Consider the following 25,013-nt stretch of genomic DNA (forward strand, 5'->3'; position numbering starts at 1 on the left):
AAGTTTCTTTCTTTCTTTCTCCCCTAGGAATCTCAATACTAGTTAGCCACTGTTAAGCTAGGGTCACACGTAGCAACGCAGCTGCGATCATGACTGGCGACTTGACCTTATCAGGATCGCTGCTGTGTCGTTACATGGTCGCTGGTGAGCTGTCAAACGGGCAGATCTCACCAGTGACCAGCCCCCAGCCAGCAGCGACACGTGGAAGCGATGCTGCGCTTGGTAACTAAGGTAAATATCGGATAACCAAGCAAAATGCTTCGCTGGTTACCCGATATTTCTTTGTCGCTCCATTGGGAGACCCAGACAATTGGGTGTATAGCTTCTGCCTCCGGAGGCCACACAAAGTATTACACTTTAAAAAGTGTAACCCCTCCCCTCTGCCTATACACCCTCCCGTGCATCACGGGCTCCTCAGTTTTATGCTTTGTGTGGAAGGAGGTACACATCCACTCATGCATTCTCATTTTAGTTATATCGGTTGGAAGAAAAGTGGGCCCCCACGGGGCCCCCGGCATGTTCCCTTCTCACCCCACTACGTCGGCGGTGCTGTTAAGGTTGAGGTACCCATTGCGGGTACAAAGGCCGGAGCCTCATGTCGTCTCCTTCACCATCCCTTAGCGGCTCTGGGAGAAGTGGGATCCTGAGCGGTCATCCATTCACTGGGACCGTGCTCCCTCCGCAGCCCCTGTGGGAATCTGTCGGACAGGAGTTTATTTATCCTCATGGACCGGGCCCTGCAACACTAAGGTACTCTGTATCCCCATGGGGGATGTGCATGGAGCGCCTTCATCCCGGACGCTGCAGCAGCTGCTTATTTGTGACGGCCGGCGGACTACCGCGCCTGTTTGTCGGCTGCGGTCTTAAATTTAGTCCCCGGCTTCAATTGCGGCCTAGTAGCAAAACTCCCGCCCCCGGGCCTGTCTATCAGGGGTAAGGGCGGGACTGCCGACCTGACGTCGGATGTGAGGGCCGGAGCATCCTGTATGTTTCCTCCCCCCTCACTGATCACTGTGGGGACTCCAGATTCCCGCACTTTTCCAACGCCGCCCACGGCCCCACTCCTCCCCAGAGAGCTCCGGCAGCCATTTCTTTGGCATTCTGCCTGTGGAGGATTTCCTGGAAGAGCTCTGCAACGCTGGGAGACCTAAGGCAGGGAATCTGGAGGACACACACTCCGCTTTTTAGCGGTCGGTAAGCCACACCGGTCACCCGGTGCTGGTCCCCTTAGGGTGCCGGAATAGATACTATATATATATTTATATATTTCTGTTCGGTCGGGCTGTATACATCCCCATATACCCTCAGTGATCACTCTCCTAGGAGACAACAGCATGCCGTCCACAAGGAGCAAGGGTGCCAAGGCACAGGGTTATTTTGCGACCTGTACCTCTTGTGCGGCTAAGTTACCTGCGGGTTCCACCTACCCACACTATGAGCAATGCTCAACCCCTGTTTTGCTTGCTCAGCCGGAGCCTCGGTCACTAGTGGGCCCCTCGGCTCAGGTAGAACCCCTTGCTCCCCCTGTCCAGGCGGCAGGGACAGAGTTTGCAGTTTTTGCTGAAAAACTCTGAGTCACTCTCACAATCCATGGCTCAGTCTATGGACAAATGGTCTGCCAAGCTGCTTGAAGCTTTGCAGTCCAGACCGGTCCTTTAACAGGCCCCGGGCCCTGTTGGATCTTCGCCTCCAGGCCCCTCTCTGTCCGCGCCGCAGCACGTTCCCAGGGGGGGGCCCTAGGTCTCACGTGGAGGACTCCGGCCCGGACCACAGTCCCAGACCGGCTAAGCGGGCTCGCTGGGAATCTTCCCCGACTTCTTCACGCTGCTCGGGTTCCCAGATTAAGGACTCTGGAGGACGAGGCGGACGTCGCAGCTCAGGGCTCTGACCCTGACGTTGCTCTCAATCTTGACACACCTGAAGGGGATGCCATAGTAAATGACCTTATCTCGTCCATCAACCAGGTGTTAGATATCTCTCCCCCGCCGCCACCTGTAGAGGAGTCGACTTCTCAGCAGGAGAAACACCAGTTTCGGTTCCCTAAACGTACACGGAGTGCGTTTTTCGATCACTCTAACTTCAGAGATGCTGTCCAGAAGCCCAGAGCGCTTCCGGACAAGCGCTTTACTAAGCGCCTTACTGACACACGTTACCCCTTCCCCTCTGACGTTGTTAAGGGTTGGGCTCAATGTCCCAAGGTGGATCCCCCAGTCTCTAGATTGGCGGCTAGATCTGTGGTATCGGTTGCAGATGGCTCATCGCTAAAGGATGCCACTGACAGGCAGAGAGAGCTCCTGGTGAAATCCATCTATGAAGCCACGGGCGCGTCTTTTGCCCCGGCTTTTGCAGCCGTGTGGGCACTCCAAGCTATTTCAGCTTGTCTGGCTGAGATTAATGCGGTCACACGTAATTCTGCTCCGCAGGTTGCGTCTTTGACTTCTCAGGCGTCAGCTTTTTCTTCCTATGCCATGAACGCAGTTCTAGACTCTGCTAGCCGTACAGCGGGGGCATCCGCTAACTCTGTGGCAGTCCGCAGGGCCATGTGGCTGCGCGAATGGAAGGCAGACTCTGCTTCCAAGAGGTTCTTAACCGGTTTGCCGTTTGCTGGCGACCGGCTGTTTGGTGAACGATTGGATGAGATTATTAAGGAATCCAAGGGAAAGGACTCCTCCTTACCCCAGTCCAAACCAAAGAAACCTCAGCAACGGAAAATACAATCGAGGTTTCGGTCCTTTCGTCCCTCCGCCAAGCCCCAATCCTCTTCATCCAGCAGGCCGGCGAAAGGCCAGAGGAACTCCTATGCGTGGCGGTCCAAGTCACGCCCCCAAAAGGCCGCAGGAGGCACTGCTTCCAAGGTGGCCTCCTCATGACTCTCGGCATCCCCGAACCGCATCCTCGGTCGGTGGCAGGCTCTCCCGCTTTTGCGACGCCTGGTGGCCACATGTTCAAGACCGATGGGTGAGAGACATTCTGTCTCACGGTTACAGGATAGAGTTCAGCTCTCGTCCCCCGACTCGTTTCTTCAGAACATCTCCGCCCCCCGAGCGAGCCGATGCACTTTTTCAGGCGGTGAACGCTCTGAAGACAGAAGGAGTTGTGATCCCTGTTCCCCTCCAGGAACATGGTCGCGGCTTTTACGCCAACTTGTTTGTGGTGCCAAAGAAGGACGGCTCGTTCCGTCCCGTTCTGGACCTCAAACTGCTCAACAGACATGTGAGCACCAGACGTTTTCGGATGGAATCTCTCCGCTCGGTCATCGCTTCGATGTCACAAGGAGACTTCCTAGCATCGATCGACATCAAGGATGCTTATCTCCATGTGCCGATCGCACCCGAACATCAACGCTTTTTGCGTTTCGCCATCGTGGACGAACACCTCCAGTTCGTGGCATTGCCTTTCGGCCTGGCGACAGCCCCACGGGTGTTCACCAAGGTCATGGCATCTGTTGTGGCGGTCCTACACTCTCAGGGCCACTCGGTGATTCCCTACTTAGACGATCTTCTGGTCAGGGCACCCTCTCAGATGGCGTGTCAAAACAGCCTTTCCGTCGCTCTGGCGACTCTCACCAGCAGTTCGGGTGGATCATCAACTTCCCAAAATCCAAGTTGACACCGACCCAATCACTGACGTACCTTGGGATGGAGTTTCATACTCAGTCAGCAGTAGTCATGCTACCGCTGGACAAGCAGCTTTAGCTGCAGGCAGGGGTGCAATCTCTTCTTCGGGGTCAGTCACACCCCTTGTGGCGCCTCATGCACTTCCTGGGGAAGATGGTGGCAGCGATGGAGGCAGTGCCCTTCGCGCAATTCCATCTGCGGCCACTCCAGTGGGACATTCTCCGCAAATGGGACAGGAGGTCGACTTCACTCGACAGGAACGTCTCTCTTTCCCTTGCAACCAAGACGTCACTTCAGTGGTGGCTCCTTCCCAACTCTCTGTCGCAGGGAAAATCCTTCCTACCCCCCCACCTGGGCTGTGGTCACCACAGACGCGAGCCTGTCAGGGTGGGGGGCGGTTTTTCTCCACCACAGAGCTCAGGGAACCTGGACTCCGATAGTCTTCCCTTCAGATCAATATTCTGGAGATAAGGGCAGTGTATCTAGCCCTATTGGCTTTCCATCGGTGGCTGGAGGGCAGGCAGATCCGGATCCAGTCGGACAACGCCACTGCCGTCGCATACATCAACCACCAAGGCGGCACTCGCAGTCGTCAAGCCTTCCAGGAAGTCCGACGGATTCTGCAGTGGGTGGAAGCCACAGCTTCCACCATCTCCGCAGTTCACATCCCGGGCGTAGTGTAGAAAACTGGGAAGCAGATTTTCTCAGTCGACAGGGCATGGACGCGGGGAAATGGTCTCTTCACCCAGACGTGTTTCGAGAGATCTGTCGCCGCTGGGGAACGCCGGACGTCGATCTCATGGCGTCACGGCACAACAACAAAGTCCCGGCATTCATGGCCTGGTCTCAGGATCACAGAGCTCTGGCGGCGGACGCATTAGTTCAGGATTGGTCACAGTTTCGACTGCCCTATGTATTTCCTCCTCTGGCGATGCTGCCCAGAGTGCTGCGCAAAATCAGGTCCGACTGTTGTCGCGCCATTCTCGTCGCCCCAGATTGGCCGAGGCGGTCGTGGTACCCGGATCTGTGGCATCTCACGGTGGGTCAACCGTGGGCGCTCCCAGACCGCCCAGACTTGCTGTCTCAAGGGCCGTTTTTCCATCTGAATTCTGCGGCCCTCAACCTGACTGTGGGTTTGTCTCTCGGCTCTCTCAAGGGACAAGTATCGGCGCTATCCGTATTTTTTCAAAAGCGCCTAGCCAGGCTTCCGCAGGTCCGCACGTTCCTGCAGGGAGTTTGCCACATAGTCCCACCTTACAAGCGTCTGCTGGAACCCTGGGATCTTAACAGGGTGCTATTGGCTCTTCAGAAACCACCTTTCGAGCCGCTGCGGGATGTCTCTTTATCACGTCTTTCACAGAAGGTGGCATTTCTAGTGGCAGTTACATCGCTCCGTAGAGTATCGGAGCTGGCAGCGCTGTCATGCAAAGCCCCCTTCCTGGTTTTTCACCAGGATAAGGTGGTTCTGCGTCCGGTCCCGGAATTTCTCCCTAAGGTGGTATCCCCTTTTCATCTCAATCAGGATATCTCCTTACCTTCATTTTGCCCTCATCCAGTTCACCAATGTGAAAAGGATTTGCACTCGTTAGATCTGGTGAGAGCACTCCGGCTCTGCGTGTCTCGCACGGCGCCCCTGCGGCGTTCAGATGCGCTCTTTGTCCTTGTCACTGGCCAGCGTAAGGGTTCGCAGGCTTCCAAGTCAACCTTGGCTCGGTGGATCAAGGAACCGATTCTTGAAGCCTACCGTTCTTCTGGGCTTCCGCTTCCTTTGGGGCTGAAAGCCCATTCTACCAGAGCCGTGGGTGCGTCTTGGGCATTGCGGCACCGGGCTACGGCTCAGCAGGTGTGTCAGGCAGCTACCTGGTCTAGTCTGCACACTTTCACGAAACACTATCAGGTGCATACCTATGCTTCGGCAGACGCCAGTCTAGGTAGGCGAGTCCTTCAGGCGGCGGTTGCCCACCTGTAAGAGGGGGTCGTTTTAGGCTCTTTTTTTATTGAGGTATTCTTTTACCCGCCCAGGGACTGCTTTTGGACGTCCCAATTGTCTGGGTCTCCCAATGGAACGACAAAGAAGAAGGGAATTTTGTTTACTTACCGTAAATTCCTTTTCTTCTAGCTCCTATTGGGAGACCCAGCACCCGCCCCTGTTCCCTTCGGGCTGTTTGTTCTTTTGTGTACACATGTTGTTCTTTTGGTTCATGGTTTTCAGTTCTCCGAACATCCTTCGGATTGAATTTACCTTAGACCAATTTATAAGTTTCCTCCTTCCTGCTTTTGCACCAAAACTGAGGAGCCCGTGATGCACGGGAGGGTGTATAGGCAGAGGGGAGGGGTTACACTTTTTAAAGTGTAATACTTTGTGTGGCCTCCGGAGGCAGAAGCTATACACCCAATTGTCTGGGTCTCCCAATAGGAGCTAGAAGAAAAGGAATTTACGTTAAGTAAACAAAATTCCCTTCTTACCTTTGTTACCAGTGCACACCACTTAGCGCTGGCTCCCTGCTCCCTGCACTCCTAGCCAGAGTACACATCAGGTTATTAAGCAAACCTTTGCTTATTTACCCGATGTGTACTCCCACTACGCGTGCAGGGAGCCAGCACTGGCAGACTGAGAGCGGCGGACGCTGGTAACCAAGGTAAATATCGGGTAACCAGCGAAGCACTTCGCTTGGTTACCCGATGTTTACCTTGGTTACAGCTTACCGCAGGCTGCCAGAAGCCGGCTCCCTGCTCGCTTCAGTTTGTCGCTCTCTCGCTGTCACACACAGCGATGTGTGCTTCACAGCGGTAGAGAAACGTCCAAAAAATGAAGCAGGACATTCAGCAACTACCGGCGAGCTCACAGCAGGGGCCAGGTCGTTGCTGGATGTCACACACAGCGACAGCGATGGGACGTCACTGCTACGTCACAGAAGATGGTAACTTTATCAGCGACGTCGTTGTTGCTGTGTGACACCACTTTTAAGGTACTGTCACACTAAGCGACGCTCCAGCGATCCCACCAGCAACCTGACCTCGCAGGGATCGCTGGAGCGTCGCTACACTGGTTGCTGGTGAGCTGTCACACAGGCAGATTTCACCAGCAACCAGTGACCAGCCCCGATGTGACTACCCGATGTGTAGTCTGGCTATGTGTGCAGGGAGCCAGCACTCGCCGCGTGAGAGCGGCAGACGCTGGTAACGAAGGTAAATATCGGGTAACCAAGGAAAGGGCTTCTTGGTTACCCGATATTTACATTTGTTACCAGCGTCCGCAGAAGCCGGCTCCCTGCACATTCAGTTGTTGCTCTCTCGCTGTCACACACAGCGATGTGTGCCTCACAGCGGGAGAGCAACAACTAAAAAATGGTCCAGGACATTTAGCAACAACCAACGACCTCACAGCAGGGGCCAGGTTGTTGCTGGATGTCACACACAGCAACATCGCTAGCAAGTTGTGCCTCAGCAGCGATGTTGCTAGCGATATTGCTTATTGAGACGTGGCCTTTAGTTTGCAACTCCTGAACCTTGCGAGGTTTCCCACGAGTTCTCTGGTTTCCAAACATTTCAAAAACATATTGATAAGGAATGCAGATTGCGAGCCCTAATGGGATCAATGATGATTTCTTAGACTGTGGAAGAACTTGGCGCCGTCCATCATTGCTGGTGGTAAAATGTAACAACTGAAGAGGGAAACTAGAATACAGTACTGTGATTTGTACTTTACTTTTCTTTCCCGAAAGAAGAGCTGCCTCTTGGGTCCTAGACTGTTATTGTAATTGGGTGTGAAACAATATCTGTTGGCCTCATTGTGTCCTCCCCAGAAGCACAGACTATTACTTTGTTAGCTATTCTTATTTTACTAACATCCTCCTACCCTGTGTTTACTATGTAGTTAATTACCTTGCAATGACTAGTAATGCTTCCTCTCATTGTTCTTCCCAGTCTAAAACTCTTTAAACCGGGCCAAGAAGCTGTGAAGTACCAGGGCGCGAGAGATATCCAGACCCTGGAGACCTGGATGCTCCAGACATTAAGTGAGGAGCAAGAAGAAGTGAGTGTTCAGGAAGCATATCCTTCCTAATGAGTTTAAAGTTGTAACCTTTCTTATGGATAGTGTCAGGGGTACCTGATAGGAGGTCCCTTACTATATTTTATTTACTTTGTACACGGAGTATCAATCCTCTTATTTAAAGCAAAACACTGCTTTTGTAGAGCGCTATTGGCTGCTTAATTTGCTGGTTGGCTGCTAGTCTTTTTAAATTTACTATCTTATTTTCTGTTATTTTGCCTTGCTCTGGACCTCTCCACTTTTTGTTCTTACCTCCTTTTTAACATAAAATATTTGTATATTGGCAATTCACCAAGTTAGTCATCTATAACGTTAGTTCTCAGTCTCCTCCCTTGGCAAGGTATGTGCTAGAAGACCCACGTATAAAATATTACTCTAATAATTCATATTGGAATCTCTGAAAATAAAAGAATATAAAGTTCCAGAACGCTTACAGGATCTGGGGTGAAGAGTAGTAATTTTCTTTTACATTTTCTTGGAGCATTAAAGGGGGTTGTCCAGGACTATTTTATATTTATACTATGGGCCAAAAGAACTAACAGTCAGACAATGCTAGCGGTCATAGGCCGCCCCTACTGGAAATTCTGCGGCTTCTGCTGGCGTCATGTTGACTTCTCTGCTCTTTTGACATGGCGTTACTGCCGATTGTCATGTATGTTATCCTGGACAACCCCTTTAACATTAGCAGCCAGTGAATACACTTGCCCATGTTTTCCGCAACAGAAAATTAAAAGAACCCAGTTGAAGGCTATGTGCGCACGTGTGCGCTCTGCACCGCACCGAAAATGTGTGCTTCAGAGCGCAGCTGAAAAGCTGCGTTCTGAAGCGCATGGTGCCGGCAGATTCGTGCGCTCTGCATGCTGCCTCTCCCTATAGACAGCATGCAAAGCGCACGAAAGAAGTGACATGTCACTTAGAACGCAGCGATTCGGCAAGCAGCCGAATCGCTGCGTTCTAACATGCCACGTGCGCACGTCCCCTGCACAATCTCCATAGATTGTGCAGGGGACGCATGCAGTTACGCTGCGGTGCAGAACGCAGCGTAACTGCATGTAATACGCACACGTGCGCACATACCCTAAGAGTTATTCGGTGTCTGGACTATATTTGGCTCTGGCTTCTTGGAGACTTTATAATGCTAAAGGGAACATGTAACCAAAATTATGCTGCCCTAACAGCAGGCATCGGAATTTAGCATTACTAATTAAAATTTAGTGTTACATTTTGTACAGATCTGGAACAGGGCTAATACATTTACATTTAAAAGGGTTGTCCAGGCTTTGGGTTCAAGCCTGCAGCCACTGTATGTGACTGTAGACTTGGCAATCCTCACAGCACGCACAGTGCATGCTGTCAGGAGTCTCTGGGAGCAGGAGGTCATGTGACCACACGTATACGATTTGCATACTTACGGTTACATTCTGGGTAGACTTGTCTGGTCTTGCTCAATTCATCTGTATTGAGCGAGGCTGCTCACGTCTAGTTAGCATGTGACCACATATATCCAGACAACGTAATTGTAGTCGCGTACCGGAGAATCCTGACAGTGCACACTAAAGGGGGCTTTACACGCTGCAACATCGCTAATGAGGAGTCGTTGGGGTCACGGAATTTCTGACGCACATCCGGCCGCATTAGCGATGTTGCTGCGTGTGACACAGATGAGCGATTTTGCATCGTTGCAAAAACGTGCAAAATCGCTCATCGGTGACATGGGGGTCCATTCTCGATTATCGTTACTGCAGCAGTAATAATGTAGTTCGTCGCTCCTGCGGCAGCACACATCGCTATGTGTGACGCCGCAGGAACGAGGAACCTCTCCTTACCTGCCTCCCGGCCGCTATGAGGAAGGAAGGAGGTGGGCGGGATGTTCCGGCCACTCATCTCCGCCCCTCCGCTTCTATTGGGCGGCCGCTCAGTGACGCCGCACGGACCGCCCCCTTAGAAAGGAGGCGGTTCGCTGGTCACAGCGACGTCGCCGGGCACGTTAGTATGTGTGACGGGTCTGCGCGATGTTGTGCGGCACGGGCAGCGATTTGCCCGTGTCGCACAACAGATGGGGGCGGGTACCCATGCTAGCGATATCGGGACCGATATCGCAGCATGTAAAGTAGCCTTAAGTCTTTAACCCCAAGCCGTGACAGCCCCTTTAATTCCTTTGTGACTGGCTGATTTTTCTATTTGGTTCTTTTATTGTTTTGTTTTTTTTTCCTCCAAGGGAGATAACTTATTTTATTTATTTGTGTGTGTGTTTTTGTTTTTTGTTTTTTTTTGTTTTTGGGCTGGGGGTGGTTGACTTGTTTTCTGGAAACATCATTCATTATACCATATGTTATTAATAAAAGTGGACAAATATTCCAAAATTGGGGTGCAATTGGGAAAAAAAAACTACAATTCCACCACAAGTCCTTAGTTTTGTTTTTACTGTTGCGCTGTAAGAATGACTTGACAACATGCTTCTCCAGGTAGGTACAAATAGTGACACCAACCTTGTCATTTGTTGCTATTTTCTTTGTCGCTCCATTGGGAGACCCAGACAATTGGGTGTATAGCTTCTGCCTCCGGAGGCCACACAAAGTATTACACTTTAAAAAGTGTAACCCCTCCCCTCTGCCTATACACCCTCCCGTGCATCACGGGCTCCTCAGTTTTATGCTTTGTGTGGAAGGAGGTACACATCCACTCATGCATTCTCATTTTAGTTATATCGGTTGGAAGAAAAGTGGGCCCCCACGGGGCCCCCGGCATGTTCCCTTCTCACCCCACTACGTCGGCGGTGCTGTTAAGGTTGAGGTACCCATTGCGGGTACAAAGGCCGGAGCCTCATGTCGTCTCCTTCACCATCCCTTAGCGGCTCTGGGAGAAGTGGGATCCTGAGCGGTCATCCATTCACTGGGACCGTGCTCCCTCCGCAGCCCCTGTGGGAATCTGTCGGACAGGAGTTTATTTATCCTCATGGACCGGGCCCTGCAACACTAAGGTACTCTGTATCCCCATGGGGGATGTGCATGGAGCGCCTTCATCCCGGACGCTGCAGCAGCTGCTTATTTGTGACGGCCGGCGGACTTCCGCGCCGACCGCGCCTGTTTGTTGGCCGCGGTCTTAAATTTAGTCCCCGGCTTCAATTGCGGCCTAGTAGCAAAACTCCCGCCCCCGGGCCTGTCTATCAGGGGTAAGGGCGGGACTGCCGACCTGACGTCGGATGTGAGGGCCGGAGCATCCTGTATGTTTCCTCCCCCCTCACTGATCACTGTGGGGACTCCAGATTCCCGCACTTTTCTAACGCCGCCCACGGCCCCACTCCTCCCCAGAGAGCTCCGGCAGCCATTTCTTTGGCATTCTGCCTGTGGAGGATTTCCTGGAAAGAGCTCTGCAACGCTGGGAGACCTAAGGCAGGGAATCTGGAGGACACACACTCCGCTTTTTAGCGGTCGGTAAGCCACACCGGTCACCCGGTGCTGGTCCCCTTAGGGTGCCGGAATAGATACTATATATATATTTATATATTTCTGTTCGGTCGGGCTGTATACCCTTCCCATATACCCTCAGTGATCACTCTCCTAGGAGACAACAGCATGTCGTCCACAAGGAGCAAGGGTGCCAAGGCACAGGGTTATTTTGCGACCTGTACCTCTTGTGCGGCTAAGTTACCTGCGGGTTCCACCTACCCTCACTGTGAGCAATGCTCAACCCCTGTTTTGCTTGCTCAGCCGGAGCCTCGGTCACTAGTGGGCCCCTCGGCTCAGGTAGAACCCCTTGCTCCCCCTGTCCAGGCGGCAGGGACAGAGTTTGCAGTTTTTGCTGAAAAACTCTGAGTCACTCTCACAATCCATGGCTCAGTCTATGGACAAATGGTCTGCCAAGCTGCTTGAAGATTTGCAGTCCAGACCGGTCCTTACACAGGCCCCGGGCCCTGTTGGATCTTCGCCTCCAGGCCCCTCTTCTGTCCGCGCCGTAGCGCGTTCCCAGGGGGGGCCCTAGGTCTCATGTGGAGGACTCCTGCCCGGACCACAGTCCCAGACCGGCTAAGCGGGCCCGCTGGGAATCTTCCCCGACTTCTTCACGCTGCTCGGGTTTCCAGCTTGAGGACTCTCTGGAGGACGAGGCGGACGTCGCAGCTCAGTGCTCTGACCCTAACGTTGCTCTCAATCTTGACACACCTGAAGGGGATGCCATAGTAAATGACCTTATCTCGTCCATCAACCAGGTGTTAGATATCTCTCCCCCGCCGCCACCTGTAGAGGAGTCGACTTCTCAGCAGGAGAAACACCAGTTTCGGTTCCCTAAACGTACACGGAGTGCGTTTTTCGATCACTCTAACTTCAGAGATGCTGTCCAGAAGCCCAGAGCGCTTCTGGACAAGCGCTTTACTAAGCGCCTTACTGACACACGTTACCCCTTCCCCTCTGACGTTGTTAAGGGTTGGGCTCAATGTCCCAAGGTGGATCCCCCAGTCTCTAGATTGGCGGCTAGATCTGTGGTATCGGTTGCAGATGGCTCATCGCTAAAGGATGCCACTGACAGGCAGAGCTCCTGGTGAAATGCATCTATGAAGCCACGGGCGCGTCTTTTGCCCCGGCTTTTGCAGCCGTGTGGGCACTCCAAGCTATTTCAGCTTGTCTGGCTGAGATTAATGCGGTCACACGTAATTCTGCTCCGCAGGTTGCGTCTTTGACTTCTCAGGCGTCAGCTTTTTCTTCCTACGCCATGAACGCAGTTCTAGACTCTGCTAGCCGTACAGCGGTGGCATCCGCTAACTCTGTGGCAGTCCGCAGGGCCATGTGGCTGCGCGAATGGAAGGCAGACTCGGCTTCCAAGAGGTTCTTAACCGGTTTGCCGTTTGCTGGCGACCGCTTGTTTGGTGAACGATTGGATGAGATTATTAAGGAATCCAAGGGAAAGGACTCCTCCTTACCCCAGTCCAAACCAAAGAGACCTCAGCAACGGAAAATACAATCGAGGTTTCGGTCCTTTCGTCCCTCCGCCAAGCCCCAATCCTCTTCGTCCAGGAGGCCGGAGAAAGGCCAGAGGAACTCCTATGCGTGGCGGTCCAAGTCACGCCCCCAAAAGGCCGCAGGAGGCACTGCTTCCAAGGCGGCCTCCTCATGACTCTCGGCATCCCCGAACCGCATCCTCGGTCGGTGGCAGGCTCTCCCGCTTTTGCGACGCCTGGTGGCCACATGTTCAAGACCGATGGGTGAGAGACATTCTGTCTCACGGTTACAGGATAGAGTTCAGCTCTCGTCCCCCGACTCGTTTCTTCAGAACCTCTCCTTCCCCCGCGCGGGCCGATGCACTTTTTCAGGCGGTGGACGCTCTGAAGACAGAAGGAGTTGTGATCCCTGTTCCCCCCCCCCCCCCCAGGAACATGGTCGCGGCTTTTACTCCAACTTGTTTGTGGTGCCAAAGAAGGACGGTTCGTTCCGTCCCGTTCTGGACCTCAAACTACTCAACAGACATGTGAGCACCAGACGGTTTCGGATGGAATCTCTCCGCTCGGTCATCGCTTCGATGTCACAAGGAGACTTCCTAGCATCGATCGACATCAAGGATGCTTATCTCCATGTGCCGATCGCACCCGAACATCAACGCTTTTTGCGTTTCGCCATCGGGGACGAACACCTTCAGTTCGTGGCATTGCCTTTCGGCCTGGCGACAGCCCCACGGGTGTTCACCAAGGTCATGGCATCCGTTGTGGCGGTCCTACACTCTCAGGGCCACTCGGTGATTCCCTACTTAGACGATCTTCTAGTCAGGGCACCTTCTCAGATGGCGTGTCAAAATAGCCTTACCGTCGCTCTGGCGACGCTCCAGCAGTTCGGGTGGATCATCAACTTCCCAAAATCCAAGTTGACACCGACCCAATCACTGACTTACCTCGGGATGGAGTTTCATACTCAGTCAGCAGTAGTCATGCTACCGCTGGACAAACAGCTTTCTCTGCAGGCAGGGGTGCAATCTCTTCTTCGGGGTCAGTCACACCCCTTGAGGCGCCTCATGCACTTCCTGGGGAAGATGGTGGCAGCGATGGAGGCAGTGCCCTTCACGCAATTCCATCTGCGGCCACTCCAGTGGGACATTCTCTGCAAATGGGACAGGAGGTCGACTTCCCTCGACAGGAACGTCTCTCTTTCCCTTGCAACCAAGACGTCACTTCAGTGGTAGCTCCTTCCCAACTCTCTGTCGCAGGGAAAATCCTTCCTACCCCCAACCTGGGCTGTGGTCACCACGGACGCGAGCCTGTCAGGGTGGGGGGCGGTTTTTCTCCACCACAGGGCTCAGGGAACCTGGACTCCGATAGTCTTCCCTTCAGATCAATATTCTGGAGATAAGGGCAGTGTATCTAGCCCTATTGGCCTTTCATCGGTGGCTGGAGGGCAGGCAGATCCGTATCCAGTCGGACAACGCCACTGCCGTCGCATACATCAACCACCAAGGCGGCACTCGCCGTCGCCAAGCCTTCCAGGAAGTCCGACGGATTCTGCAGTGAGTGGAAGCCACAGCTTCCACCATCTCCGCAGTTCACATCCCGGGCGTAGAAAACTGGGAAGCAGATTTTCTCAGTCTTCAGGGCATGGACGCGGGGGAATGGTCTCTTCACCCAGACGTGTTTCGAGAGATCTGTCGCCGCTGGGGAACGCCGGACGTCGATCTCATGGCGTCACGGCACAACAACAAAGTCCCGGCATTCATGGCCTGGTCTCAGGATCACAGAGCTCTGGCGGCGGACGCATTTGTTCAGGATTGGTCGCAGTTTCGACTGCCTTATGTATTTCCTCCTCTGGCGATGCTGCCCAGAGTGCTGTGCAAAATCAGGTCCGACTGTCGTCGCGCCATTCTCGTCGCTCCAGATTGGCCGAGGCGGTCGTGGTACCCGGATCTGTGGCATCTCACGGTGGGTCAACCGTGGGCGCTCCCAGACCGCCCAGACTTGCTGTCACAAGGGCCGTTTTTCCATCTGAATTCTGCGGCCCTCAACCTGACTGTGTGGCCATTGAGTCCTGGCTCCTTGCGTCCTCAGGGTTATCTCAAGATGTCATTGCCACCATGAGACAGGCCAGGAAACCAACGTCCGCCAAGATCTATCACAGGTCTTGGAGGATCTTCTTATCCTGGTGCTCTGATAATAGTTTTACTCCCTGGCCTTTTGCCTTACCCACTTTTCTTTCATTCCTTCAATCCGGAGTGGACAAGGGTTTGTCTCTCGGCTCCCTCAAGGGACAAGTATCGGCGCTATCCGTATTTTTTCAAAAGCGTCTAGCCAGGCTTCCGCAGGTCCGCACGTTCCTGCAGGGAGTTTGCCACATAGTTCCACCTTACAAGCGTCCGCTGGAACCCTGGGACCTTAACAGGGTGCTAACGGCTCTTCAGAAACCACCTTTCGAGTCGCTGCGGGATGTCTCTTTATCACGTCTTTCGCAGAAGGTGGCATTTCTAGTGGCAGTTACATCGCTCCGTAGAGTGTCGGAGCTGGCAGCGCTGTCATGCAAAGCCCCCTTCCTGGTTTTTCACCAGGATAAGGCGGTTCTACGTGTCTCGCACGGCGCCCCTGCGCCGTTCAGATGCGCTCTTTGTCCTTGTCGCTGGCCAGCGTAAGGGTTCGCAGGCTTCCAAGTCAACCTTGGCTCGGTGGATCAAGGAACCGATTCTTGAAGCCTACCGTTCTTCTGGGCTTCCGCTTCCTTTGGGGCTGAAAGCCCATTCTACCAGAGCCGTGGGTGCGTCCTGGGCATTGCGGCACCGGGCTACGGCTCAGCAGGTGTGTCAGGCAGCTACCTGGCCTAGTCTGCACACTTTCACGAAACACTATCAGGTGCATACCTATGCTTCGGCAGACGCCAGTCTAGGTAGGCGAGTCCTTCAGGCGACGGTTGCCCACCTGTAAGGGGGGGGTCGTCTTCGGCTCTTTTTATCGAGGTATTCTTTTACCCACCCAGGGACTGCTTTTGGACGTCCCAATTGTCTGGGTCTCCCAATGGAGCGACAAAGAAGAAGGGAATTTTGTTTACTTACCGTAAATTCCTTTTCTTCTAGCTCCTATTGGGAGACCCAGCACCCGCCCCTGTTCCCTTCGGGCTGTTTGTTCTTTTGTGTACACATGTTGTTCATGTTGAATTGTTCTTTTGGTTCATGGTTTTCAGTTCTCCGAACATCCTTCGGATTGAATTTACCTTAGACCAATTTATAAGTTTCCTCCTTCCTGCTTTTGCAACAAAACTGAGGAGCCCGTGATGCACGGGAGGGTGTATAGGCAGAGGGGAGGGGTTACACTTTTTAAAGTGTAATACTTTGTGTGGCCTCCGGAGGCAGAAGCTATACACCCAATTGTCTGGGTCTCCCAATAGGAGCTAGAAGAAAAGGAATTTACGGTAAGTAAACAAAATTCCCTTCTTTTTGTTTTGTTTTCAGGAACACTGGTCCTGAAACTTGAAATCCAGCTTTATTTACTTATTTTTTGTATTTAAGAGTCTAAGTTTTATTTTTCCACAAATATAGTTTTACATTATTTTATGTCTTTCTCCCCTTGAGGGACTTGTGTTCTTTTGACCACTTATACTATATACTGCAATACAATTGTGCTATTTTAAATTATATTGTCAGAGATTGACAACTGTATTTAAACTGTGGTGATCGCGGCTGTTATGGACAGATATCTGTTATTTACTGCAGACAACCTCTTCCCTGTATGGAGCAGGCATAGTTTCTGAGCTTGCTCCATATCTACACAACTTTACTGGGATGTACACGTACAGTAGGTTGCGCAAAAGGGTTACTGACTGCACTAAAAAGTATAAGCTCATCCCAGAAATAGATTAAAAAAAGCTAAAGTGGTGAAACAAAAAGTTGCTTCATGCTTGGCGGTCTAAACTACCGTATTTTTCAGACTATAAGACGCACTTTTTTTTCCCCCAAATGTTGGAGGAAAGTGGGGGGGGGGTGCGTCTTATAGTCTGAATGTGGCTGTGGTGAATGAGGGTGCTGCGATGGAGTGGGTCATCGGCGGCACGAGCAGGCTGTAGAAGCCTGCCGTGACAACGTGGGTCCGCTCATTTCATATGCACGCCCATCCTCCCGCCCATCATCTCTCAGCGCTGAAGCCGGCGCTGAGGTGGGAGGGATGATCGGCGGGCGGTGCGCGCAGAATTAACAGCTGGCCTGCATGATCACTCCAGGCTGTAGTTGCCAGGGGTGATCATGTGCGGCTGTATTCACTGCCCCCGCGCATCATCATCAGCGCGGGGGGGCATTGAATATGTATACTCACCCGTCACCGTTGTCTGCAGCATCGCGATCTCCTGTCTGTGAGTATAAACTTTTTTTTTTTTTTTTTGTGTGCCACAGGATACAGGCCATAGAGCAGGATGTGGCCATATTCCAGGATGGATGGGGCTATATACCAGGATGGCGCTTTGTAGCAGGATGGGGGCTATACCATGATGGGGGTATATAGCAGGATGGGGTACATATACAAGGCAGGAGGATCATTACCAGGATGGGGTACCTTAGTAGAGAATTTGGGGACATTACCCCTTAACAGTGTCAGCAGCAGATCCTCGCTCTATAACAGTGTGTCATGACCACATGTTATGCTTAAAATTTTATTTTCCCATTTTTCTTCCTCCTAAAAACCAGGGTGCGTCTTATAGTCCGAAAAATACGGTAATTCTAATTTTTATAACTTTTTTTTTTTTTCTCTTTTAAGGAACCAAAAGTTGAGCAGGAAGCTCCCAAAGTTCCGGAAGCTAAACAGGGTCTATATGAGCTCGCCTCCTCCAATTTCAAGGATCACATATCTCAAGGTACTTTATTGTGTTTTTGTATCAATTCAGTATAGAGAAACTGAAAATAAGAGGTCTTGCTGCTTCCCTATATATTTTATAGCTAAAATGATTTCTGACCATGAACAGCTCTGTCATGTGGAACACAGTGAGAGGAGAAAGGGGAAAAAAACATACTGTAAAGCAACTGTGTCCAGATTTCTCCGTACAAATTGCATACATTATTAAATGTCTTTTCACCTGACAAGACAGGTGTAATTCCTGTGATTAATATATAATGCATATTGGCTATATAAACCCTTTTAAGAAAGCCAGTGTCTAATATATTAAAATTGAGTCAACTGAGAATTTATCTTAGGATTATGCAGCTATACGTTCAGATTTTAATGGCAAGTACACCAACATCTTCAAGTCCAAACAATCACATTAATGATGCTTGCAGTTTGTACAGTGAGATATGACAGAGCTGCTTTGAGAGATCACTGGTGTAGTGCATACTGTTTTATTACAATATGTTTGTTTATAGTATACTATCCTGGCAAACTAGTGCAGTATTTGCAGAATATTTTCAAATGGAACGAAATAGATCTTCTTTTGAGGGGGAAAAAACCACCTAGTGATACAGACTTTTGACTGACCAGACTTTTTAGTGCAGCTGCCATCTTTGATGCCGGATAACTGTAGTCCTGCCCTTAGTGGAAGAGGATAAAAAAATAAAATAAAGGGTTTCTTTACTCCCCCACCCTCCACCCCACATAATTGTACATATTGTGTTGCTAATGTGTGGTATTTGGGGAAATGACAGTGAAACTGTTTGATTTGTAGGGAATCATTTCATCAAATTCTTTGCTCCTTGGTGTGGACACTGCAAATCCTTGGCTCCTGCGTGGGAACAGTTGGCGGCATCTTATCAAAGTTCAGATGAAGTAAAGATCGCGAAGGTATGGACAGGATATCACTAGGGAGCAATCCTTTATCACTGGGTCCTTGAAGTGCTTGTTATGTATGCAGTCTATTGTTCTTGCTTGAATATAATATGCTTCAGATCACGGTCTTGATTTTATATTATAACCTTGCCGAACTGAAAGGGTTAACCACTTTTATTTATCTTCAAATATGTGCTGGAAACAGAATAATAAGTCCTCATAATACAGTATAAGATATCAGATTTGTTTCAGTTCCACCCCTTAAAGGAAACCTGTCACCAAGTTTCTGACACCTAATCTGAGAGCAGCAGAATCTAGAGACAGAGACCCTGATTGCAGCGATGTATCACTTACTGGGCTGTTTGGTATAATTTTGATAAAATCACTGTTTAATCAGCAGTAGATTATCATTAGAGGACTACTTGGCATGCTACCAGGTTGTCCAGCATATTCATGAGCTCTGTATACCCCGCCCCCACTACTGATCGGCTGCTTTCTATGTACACTGTATATGGGAAGGAAGCTGCCAATCAGTGTTGTGGGTAGGGTTTTAGAGCTCCACCTTCAAATAACTGCTAGAGCTGAAGCAGAGAAACAGTGATTTTCTTTATCGTTCCTATGGGAGACCCAGACATTGGGTGTATAGCTTCTGCCTCCGGAGGACACACAAATTACTACACTAAAAAGTGTAGCTTCTCCCTCTGAGCATATACACCCCCTGGATAACCAGATCTAGCCAGTTCATTGCTTTGTGTTCAGGAGGCATACATCCACACATGCAGTCTCATCTGATTTTTCATTTTTGGAAAGTTTTTGAAGAAAAGCGGGTCCAAGCCTGGACTCCCGGCATGTCCCTTCTCACCCCACTGTGTCGGCGGTGTTGTTAAGGTTGATTCCAAGGCTGGAGCCTTACATGCCGCGCTCCTTCACCATCCCTCGGGCTCTGGCTTGAAGTGGGAGCCAGCACGGTTCTCATTGCTTTGCAGGAGGCCGGTCTCCATCCGCAGCCCTTCAGGATCCTGCTGGACGGAGCACTCATCCCCAGGAACCCTGCGTCTCAGCAAGCTAAGTATCTGAGACGTTTATATTCGGGGGGTCCCTTGTACTTTATTGTTGGGGAGAGTGTGCTGTGTAACTGTTCTGACATTTCCGGCAGGTTCTCTGGTTGTCGCCTGAGAACCGCGCCGATGGGGCCTGCGCGCCGGCCGCATCGCTTAAATTTAGGCCCCGGCTTTGCCAGAGGCCAACTTTCGATTTCACTACCCTTGCATGTCAATCATGCAGAGGGACAGTGCGGCTCCGCCCAGCGGCCGTTCGGCACAGGGGAGGGACACTCCTCTCTGAGAACATGTCCCCTCCCCTGTAAATCTCCTTGGCCCTCCAGATCCCGCTCTCAGAGCAGGTCCCGCCCCCTCTCCTCGCTCCGGCGCCATTTTATCAGCGTTTCTCTCTGCGATCGGCGCTGGCTGCAGCATCCCTGCTAAGCTGCTTGGGGGTCCGGGCTGTGGGATCTGGAGGGCACACAAACGGTCTGGTAAGCCACAACCTCCGGTTGTGGACCTGCTTATATACTCTCTGGGGGTCATTCTGGCTCAGAGCCCCCACTTCAGCAGCATGTCTCACACGAGGAGCAAGGCTGTACTCTATATGCATTGCATGTAAACTCGTGCTGCCTGAACCGAGCACATATCCACATTGTGATGCCTGCTCTAACCTGACAATGCCTCAGCCTGGAATCGCACCCACAGTGGTCCCTCCGGCTGCTCCGGCTCCGGTGGCTGAACCCCCGGCTTGGGTAGAATCCTTCTCTAGGTCAATCTCCCAGTCTTTTGCCGACTCCATGGGACAGCTGTCCCGGACTTTGCTGAACATGCATCAGCCCCCTTCTCAGGGCGCCTCTGCTGCTAGGGCTCTCTCAGTGGAGCTCACAGAGAATTCTTCTTCTGGTCCTAGACCCCGTCCTCCTAAGAGGAGACGCAGGGCTCCCTCTCCTTCCTCGTCCCGTGGCTCTGATTCAAGAGCTGACTCGCAGGACGAGGAGGATGCCGTTACTGGGGGCTCGGAGGCTACCTCCATGTGCCCAATTGATCTGTCCGAAAGTGACTCAGATGTTAGTGATTTGATTGCGTCCATTAATTCTGTACTGGACCTCAATCCGCTAGTATCAGAGGAGCAACCCTCTCTGGCAGAAAAGCACCAGTTTACCTTGCCTAAGAGGACAAGGAGTGTGTTCTTTTAACCACTCCAGTTTTCAGGCCACTGTGACCAAGCCTAGGGCCTGTCCTGACAAACGCTTCCCAAAGCGTGGTTCTGATGACCGTTTTCCCTTTCCACCTGAGGTGGTCAAGGAGTGGGCTCATTCACCAAAAGCCTAGACACCGGAGGGTCTACCATCAGCCCGGACCGTTGTGTCAGTGGCTGATGGCACCTCTCTTAAGGATTCCACTGACTGCCAGGTTGACCTTCTGGCCAAATCTGTATATGAGGCGGCAGAGGCCTCGTTCTCCCCATCTTTTGCAGTGTGGTCTCTCAAAGCCATCTCTGCTTCTCTAGAGGAGATGCATTCCCTCACCAGGGAATCTATGCCCGAAATGGTTGCCTTAACTTCCCAAGCTTCAGCGTTTTCATCCTATGCCATGTCTGCCATGCTGGAGGCTTCTCACCGCACTGTGGTGGCTTCGGCTAATTCCCTCGCTATCCGCAGGATCTTGTGGCTTCGAGAGTGGAAGGCAGATGCTCTTCCCCCCCCCCCCCTCTGCTCTCCCCCCCCCCTCCTCTGCGCTCCCCCCCCCCTCCTCTGCGCTCCCCCCCCCCCCTCCTCTGCTCTCCCCACCCTCCTCTGCTCTCCCCCCTCCTCTGCTCTCCCCCCTCCTCTGCTCTCCCCCCTCCTCCGCTCTCCCCCCCTCCTCCGCTCTCCCCCCCTCCTCCGCTCTCCCCCCCTCCTCCGCTCTCCCCCCCTCCTCCGCTCTCCCCCCCTCCTCCGCTCTCCCCCCCTCCTCCGCTCTCCCCCCCTCCTCCGCTCTCCCCCCCTCCTCCGCTCTCCCCCCCTCCTCCGCTCTCCCCACCCTCCTCCGCTCTCCCCACCCTCCTCCGCTCTCCCCACCCTCCTCCGCTCTCCCCACCCTCCTCCGCTCTCCCCACCCTCCTCCGCTCTCCCCACCCTCCTCCGCTCTCCCCACCCTCCTCCGCTCTCCCCACCCTCCTCCGCTCTCCCCACCCTCCTCCGCTCTCCCCACCCTCCTCCGCTCTCCCCCCCTCCTCCGCTCTCCCCCCCTCCTCCGCTCTCCCCACCCTCCTCCGCTCTCCCCACCCTCCTCTGCTCTCCCCACCCTCCTCTGCTCTCCCCACCCTCCCCTGCTCTCCCCACCCTCCTCTGCTCTCCCCACCCTCCTCTGCTCTCCCCACCCTCCTCTGCTCTCCCCACCCTCCTCTGCTCTCCCCACCCTCCTCTGCTCTCCCCACCCTCCTCTGCTCTCCCCACCCTCCTCTGCTCTCCCCACCCTCCTCTGCTCTCCCCACCCTCCTCTGCTCTCCCCACCCTCCTCTGCTCTCCCCACCCTCCTCTGCTCTCCCCACCCTCCTCTGCTCTCCCCCCCCTCCTCTGCTCTCCCCCCCCCCTCCTCTGCTCTCCCCCCCCCCCTCCTCTGCTCTCCCCCCCCCTCCTCTGCTCTCCCCCCCCCTCCTCTGCTCTCCCCCCCCCTCCTCCGCTCACCCCCCCCCTCCTCCGCTCACCCCCCCTCCTCCGCTCACCCCCCCTCCTCCGCTCACCCCCCCTCCTCCGCTCACCCCCCCTCCTCTGCTCACCCCCCCTCCTCTGCTCACCCCCCCTCCTCTGCTCACCCCCCCTCCTCTGCTCACCCCCCCTCCTCTGCTCACCCCCCCTCCTCTGCTCACCCCCCCTCCTCTGCTCACCCCCCCTCCTCTGCTCACCCCCCCTCCTCTGCTCACCCCCCCTCCTCTGCTCACCCCCCCTCCTCTGCTCACCCCCCCTCCTCTGCTCACCCCCCCTCCTCTGCTCACCCCCCCTCCTCTGCTCTCCCCCCCTCCTCCTCTGCGCTCCCCCCCTCCTCCTCTGCTCTCCCCCCCTCCTCCTCTGCTCTTCCCCACCCCCCCTCTGCTCTCCCCCCCCCCTCTGCTCTCCCCCCCCCTCTGCTCTCCCCCCCCCCCCTCTGCTCTCCCCCCTCCCCCCTCTGCTCTCCCCCTCCCCCCTCTGCTCTCCCCCCCCCCCCTCTGCTCTCCCCCCCCCCCCCTCTGCTCTTCCCCCCCCCCCCTCTGCTCTTCCCCCCCCCCCCTCTGCTCTTCCCCCCCCCCCCCTCTGCACTTCCCCCCCCCCCTCTGCTCTTCCCCCCCCTCTGCTCTTCCCCCCCCCCCCTCTGCTCTTCCCCACCCCCTCTGCTCTTCCCCCCCCCCCCCCCTCTGCTCTTCCCCACCCCCTCTGCTCTTCCCCCCCCCCCCCCTCTGCTCTTCCCCCCCCCCCCTCTGCTCTTCCCCCCCCCCCCTCTGCTCTTCCCCCCCCCCCTCTCCCCCCCCCTCTGCTCTTCCCCCCCCCCCCTCTGCTCTTCCCCCCCCCCCTCTGCTCTTCCCCCCCCCCCCCTCTGCTCTTCCCCCCCCCCCCCTCTGCTCTTCCCCCCCCCCCCCCTCTGCTCTTCCCCCCCCCCCCCCCCCTCTGCTCTTCCCCCCCCCCCCCCCCCTCTGCTCTTCCCCCCCCCCCCCCCTCTGCTCTTCCCCCCCCCCCCCCCCTCTGCTCTTCCCCCCCCCCCCCCTCTGCTCTCCCCCCCCCCCCCCCCCCTCTGCTCTTCCCCCCCCCCCCTCCCTGCTCTCCACACCCCCCTCTGCTCTCACCCGACGTCCTCTTACCTGTCTTCAGCGGCCCGATCACATCTGCCTCCATCGCTGGGTCCTTCCTGGGCATTCTGCTGATCTGCCTGCTGCTCCTGTAAAGCTGTCCATCTCTCTGCCATCTGTTCCTCTGCAACTCTTCTGGTCAGTAATCCTCTGGGTACTGTGAGTATAACTTTTTTTTTTTTTTTTTCTGTATCCCCTGTCCATTTTTACACCTCATCCGTCCGTGCGTCCCACCAAGCGCTGATCAGGGATGCACATAACGGATCGGCATCCCTGCTCAATTTTTGGCGTGACTTTTTTCCGTTTCTGCAACGCTTTTTGTATCCCATCCGTCCGTGCGTCCCGCCAAGGGCTGATCAGGGATGCACATAACGTATCTGCATCCATGGTCAATTTTTGGCGTGACTTTTTTTTTTTACATATCCCCGACGCTTTTTTTTATCGCATCCGACCGTGCGTCCTGCAGCGGCCGATCAGTGCACTGCGTCTGTGCGTTTGAAAAGTCAAATGGCGCTCCTTCTCTTTTGAGCCCCGCCATTTGCCCAAAAAATTACTTTCCACCACATATGAGGTATCTGCGTACTCAGGAAAAATTGCACAATACATTTTATGGTGCATTTTTTCCTGATAGCCTTGTGAAAAAAAAAGCTACCTAGTTGAAGCAACCGTTTTGTGGTAATAAAAATTTTTTTTCTTTTCACGGCTCAACGCTATAAACTTCTGTGAAGCCCCCAGGGGTTCAAACTGCTCACCAGAAAAATTATTTGAGGGCTCTAGTTTCCAAAATGGGGTCACTTGTGGGGGAGCTCCATTGGTTAGGCACCTCAGGGGGTCTTCAAACCCGACATGGCGTCCGCTAATGAGTGCAGCTAATTTTGCGTTCAAAAATTCAAATGGCGCTCCTTCCCTTCCGAGCTCTGTCGTGCGCCCAAACAATTGATTTTTACCACATATGGGGTACCAGCGTACTCAGGAGAAAATGCACAATAAATTGTAGTGCACTTTCTCTTTTCTCCCTAAGAATAATGAAAATTTTATGGCTAAAGTAACATTTTTGTGTTTAAAAAAGTAAAATTTTCATTTTTTCCTTCCACATTGCTTTGGTTCCTGTGAAGCACCTAAAGGGTTAATAAACTTATTGGATGTGGTTTTGAGCAGTGTGAGGGGTGCAGTTTTTAGAATGGGGTCACTTTTGGGTATTTTCTGTCACCTCGGCCTCTCAAAGTCACCTCAAATGTAATGTGGTCCCTAAAAAAAATTATTTTGTAAATTTTGTTGTAAAAATGAGAAATTGCTGATGACCTTTGACCCCTTCTAACTTCCTAACGGAAAAAAAATTTGTTTCGAAAATTGCGCTGATGGAAAGTAGACAAGTGGGAAATGTTATTTAGTAACTATTTTGTGTGACATATCTCTCAGATTTATGGGCATAAATTTTCAAAGTTTGAAAATTGCGAAATTTTCAAAATTTCCGCAAAATTTCCTAAATTTTCACAAACGCAAAAAATATCGGCCTAAATTTACCACTGACATGAAGTACAATATGTCACGAAAAACCAATCTCAGAATCGCCAGGATCCGTTGAAGCGTTCCAGAGTTATAACCTGTCAAAGTGACACTGGTCAGAATTGCAAAAAATGGCCCGGTCATTAGGGTGTTTTAGTGGCCGGGGGTGAAGGGGTTAAACTGATCCAGAGAGAAAAAATTGATCCTTTTACAAATGAAAGCAAAATGGATGGCTAATTGGCAATCTGTTAACTGATCCATTTTCCATAGACTCACAGGTTAAAAA

At 53.0% G+C, this 25,013-nt stretch overlaps 1 protein-coding gene across 1 annotated transcript in view; it reads left to right on the forward strand.

Annotated features, from left to right (window-relative positions):
• The window catches only part of TXNDC5 (thioredoxin domain containing 5), a 65,932-nt gene that overhangs the window by 15,424 nt on the left and 25,495 nt on the right, over positions 1 to 25,013 (forward strand). Inside the window, exons 3-5 of the mRNA XM_075314780.1 lie at positions 7,545 to 7,653; positions 17,375 to 17,471; positions 18,276 to 18,391. Coding sequence (XP_075170895.1) covers positions 7,545 to 7,653; positions 17,375 to 17,471; positions 18,276 to 18,391 — 322 coding nt within the window. The remainder of the gene's footprint in view (positions 1 to 7,544; positions 7,654 to 17,374; positions 17,472 to 18,275; positions 18,392 to 25,013) is intronic.

This window comes from Anomaloglossus baeobatrachus, chromosome 6 (genome assembly GCF_048569485.1).
Source record: "Anomaloglossus baeobatrachus isolate aAnoBae1 chromosome 6, aAnoBae1.hap1, whole genome shotgun sequence".
Lineage (NCBI taxonomy): Eukaryota > Metazoa > Chordata > Amphibia > Anura > Aromobatidae > Anomaloglossus > Anomaloglossus baeobatrachus.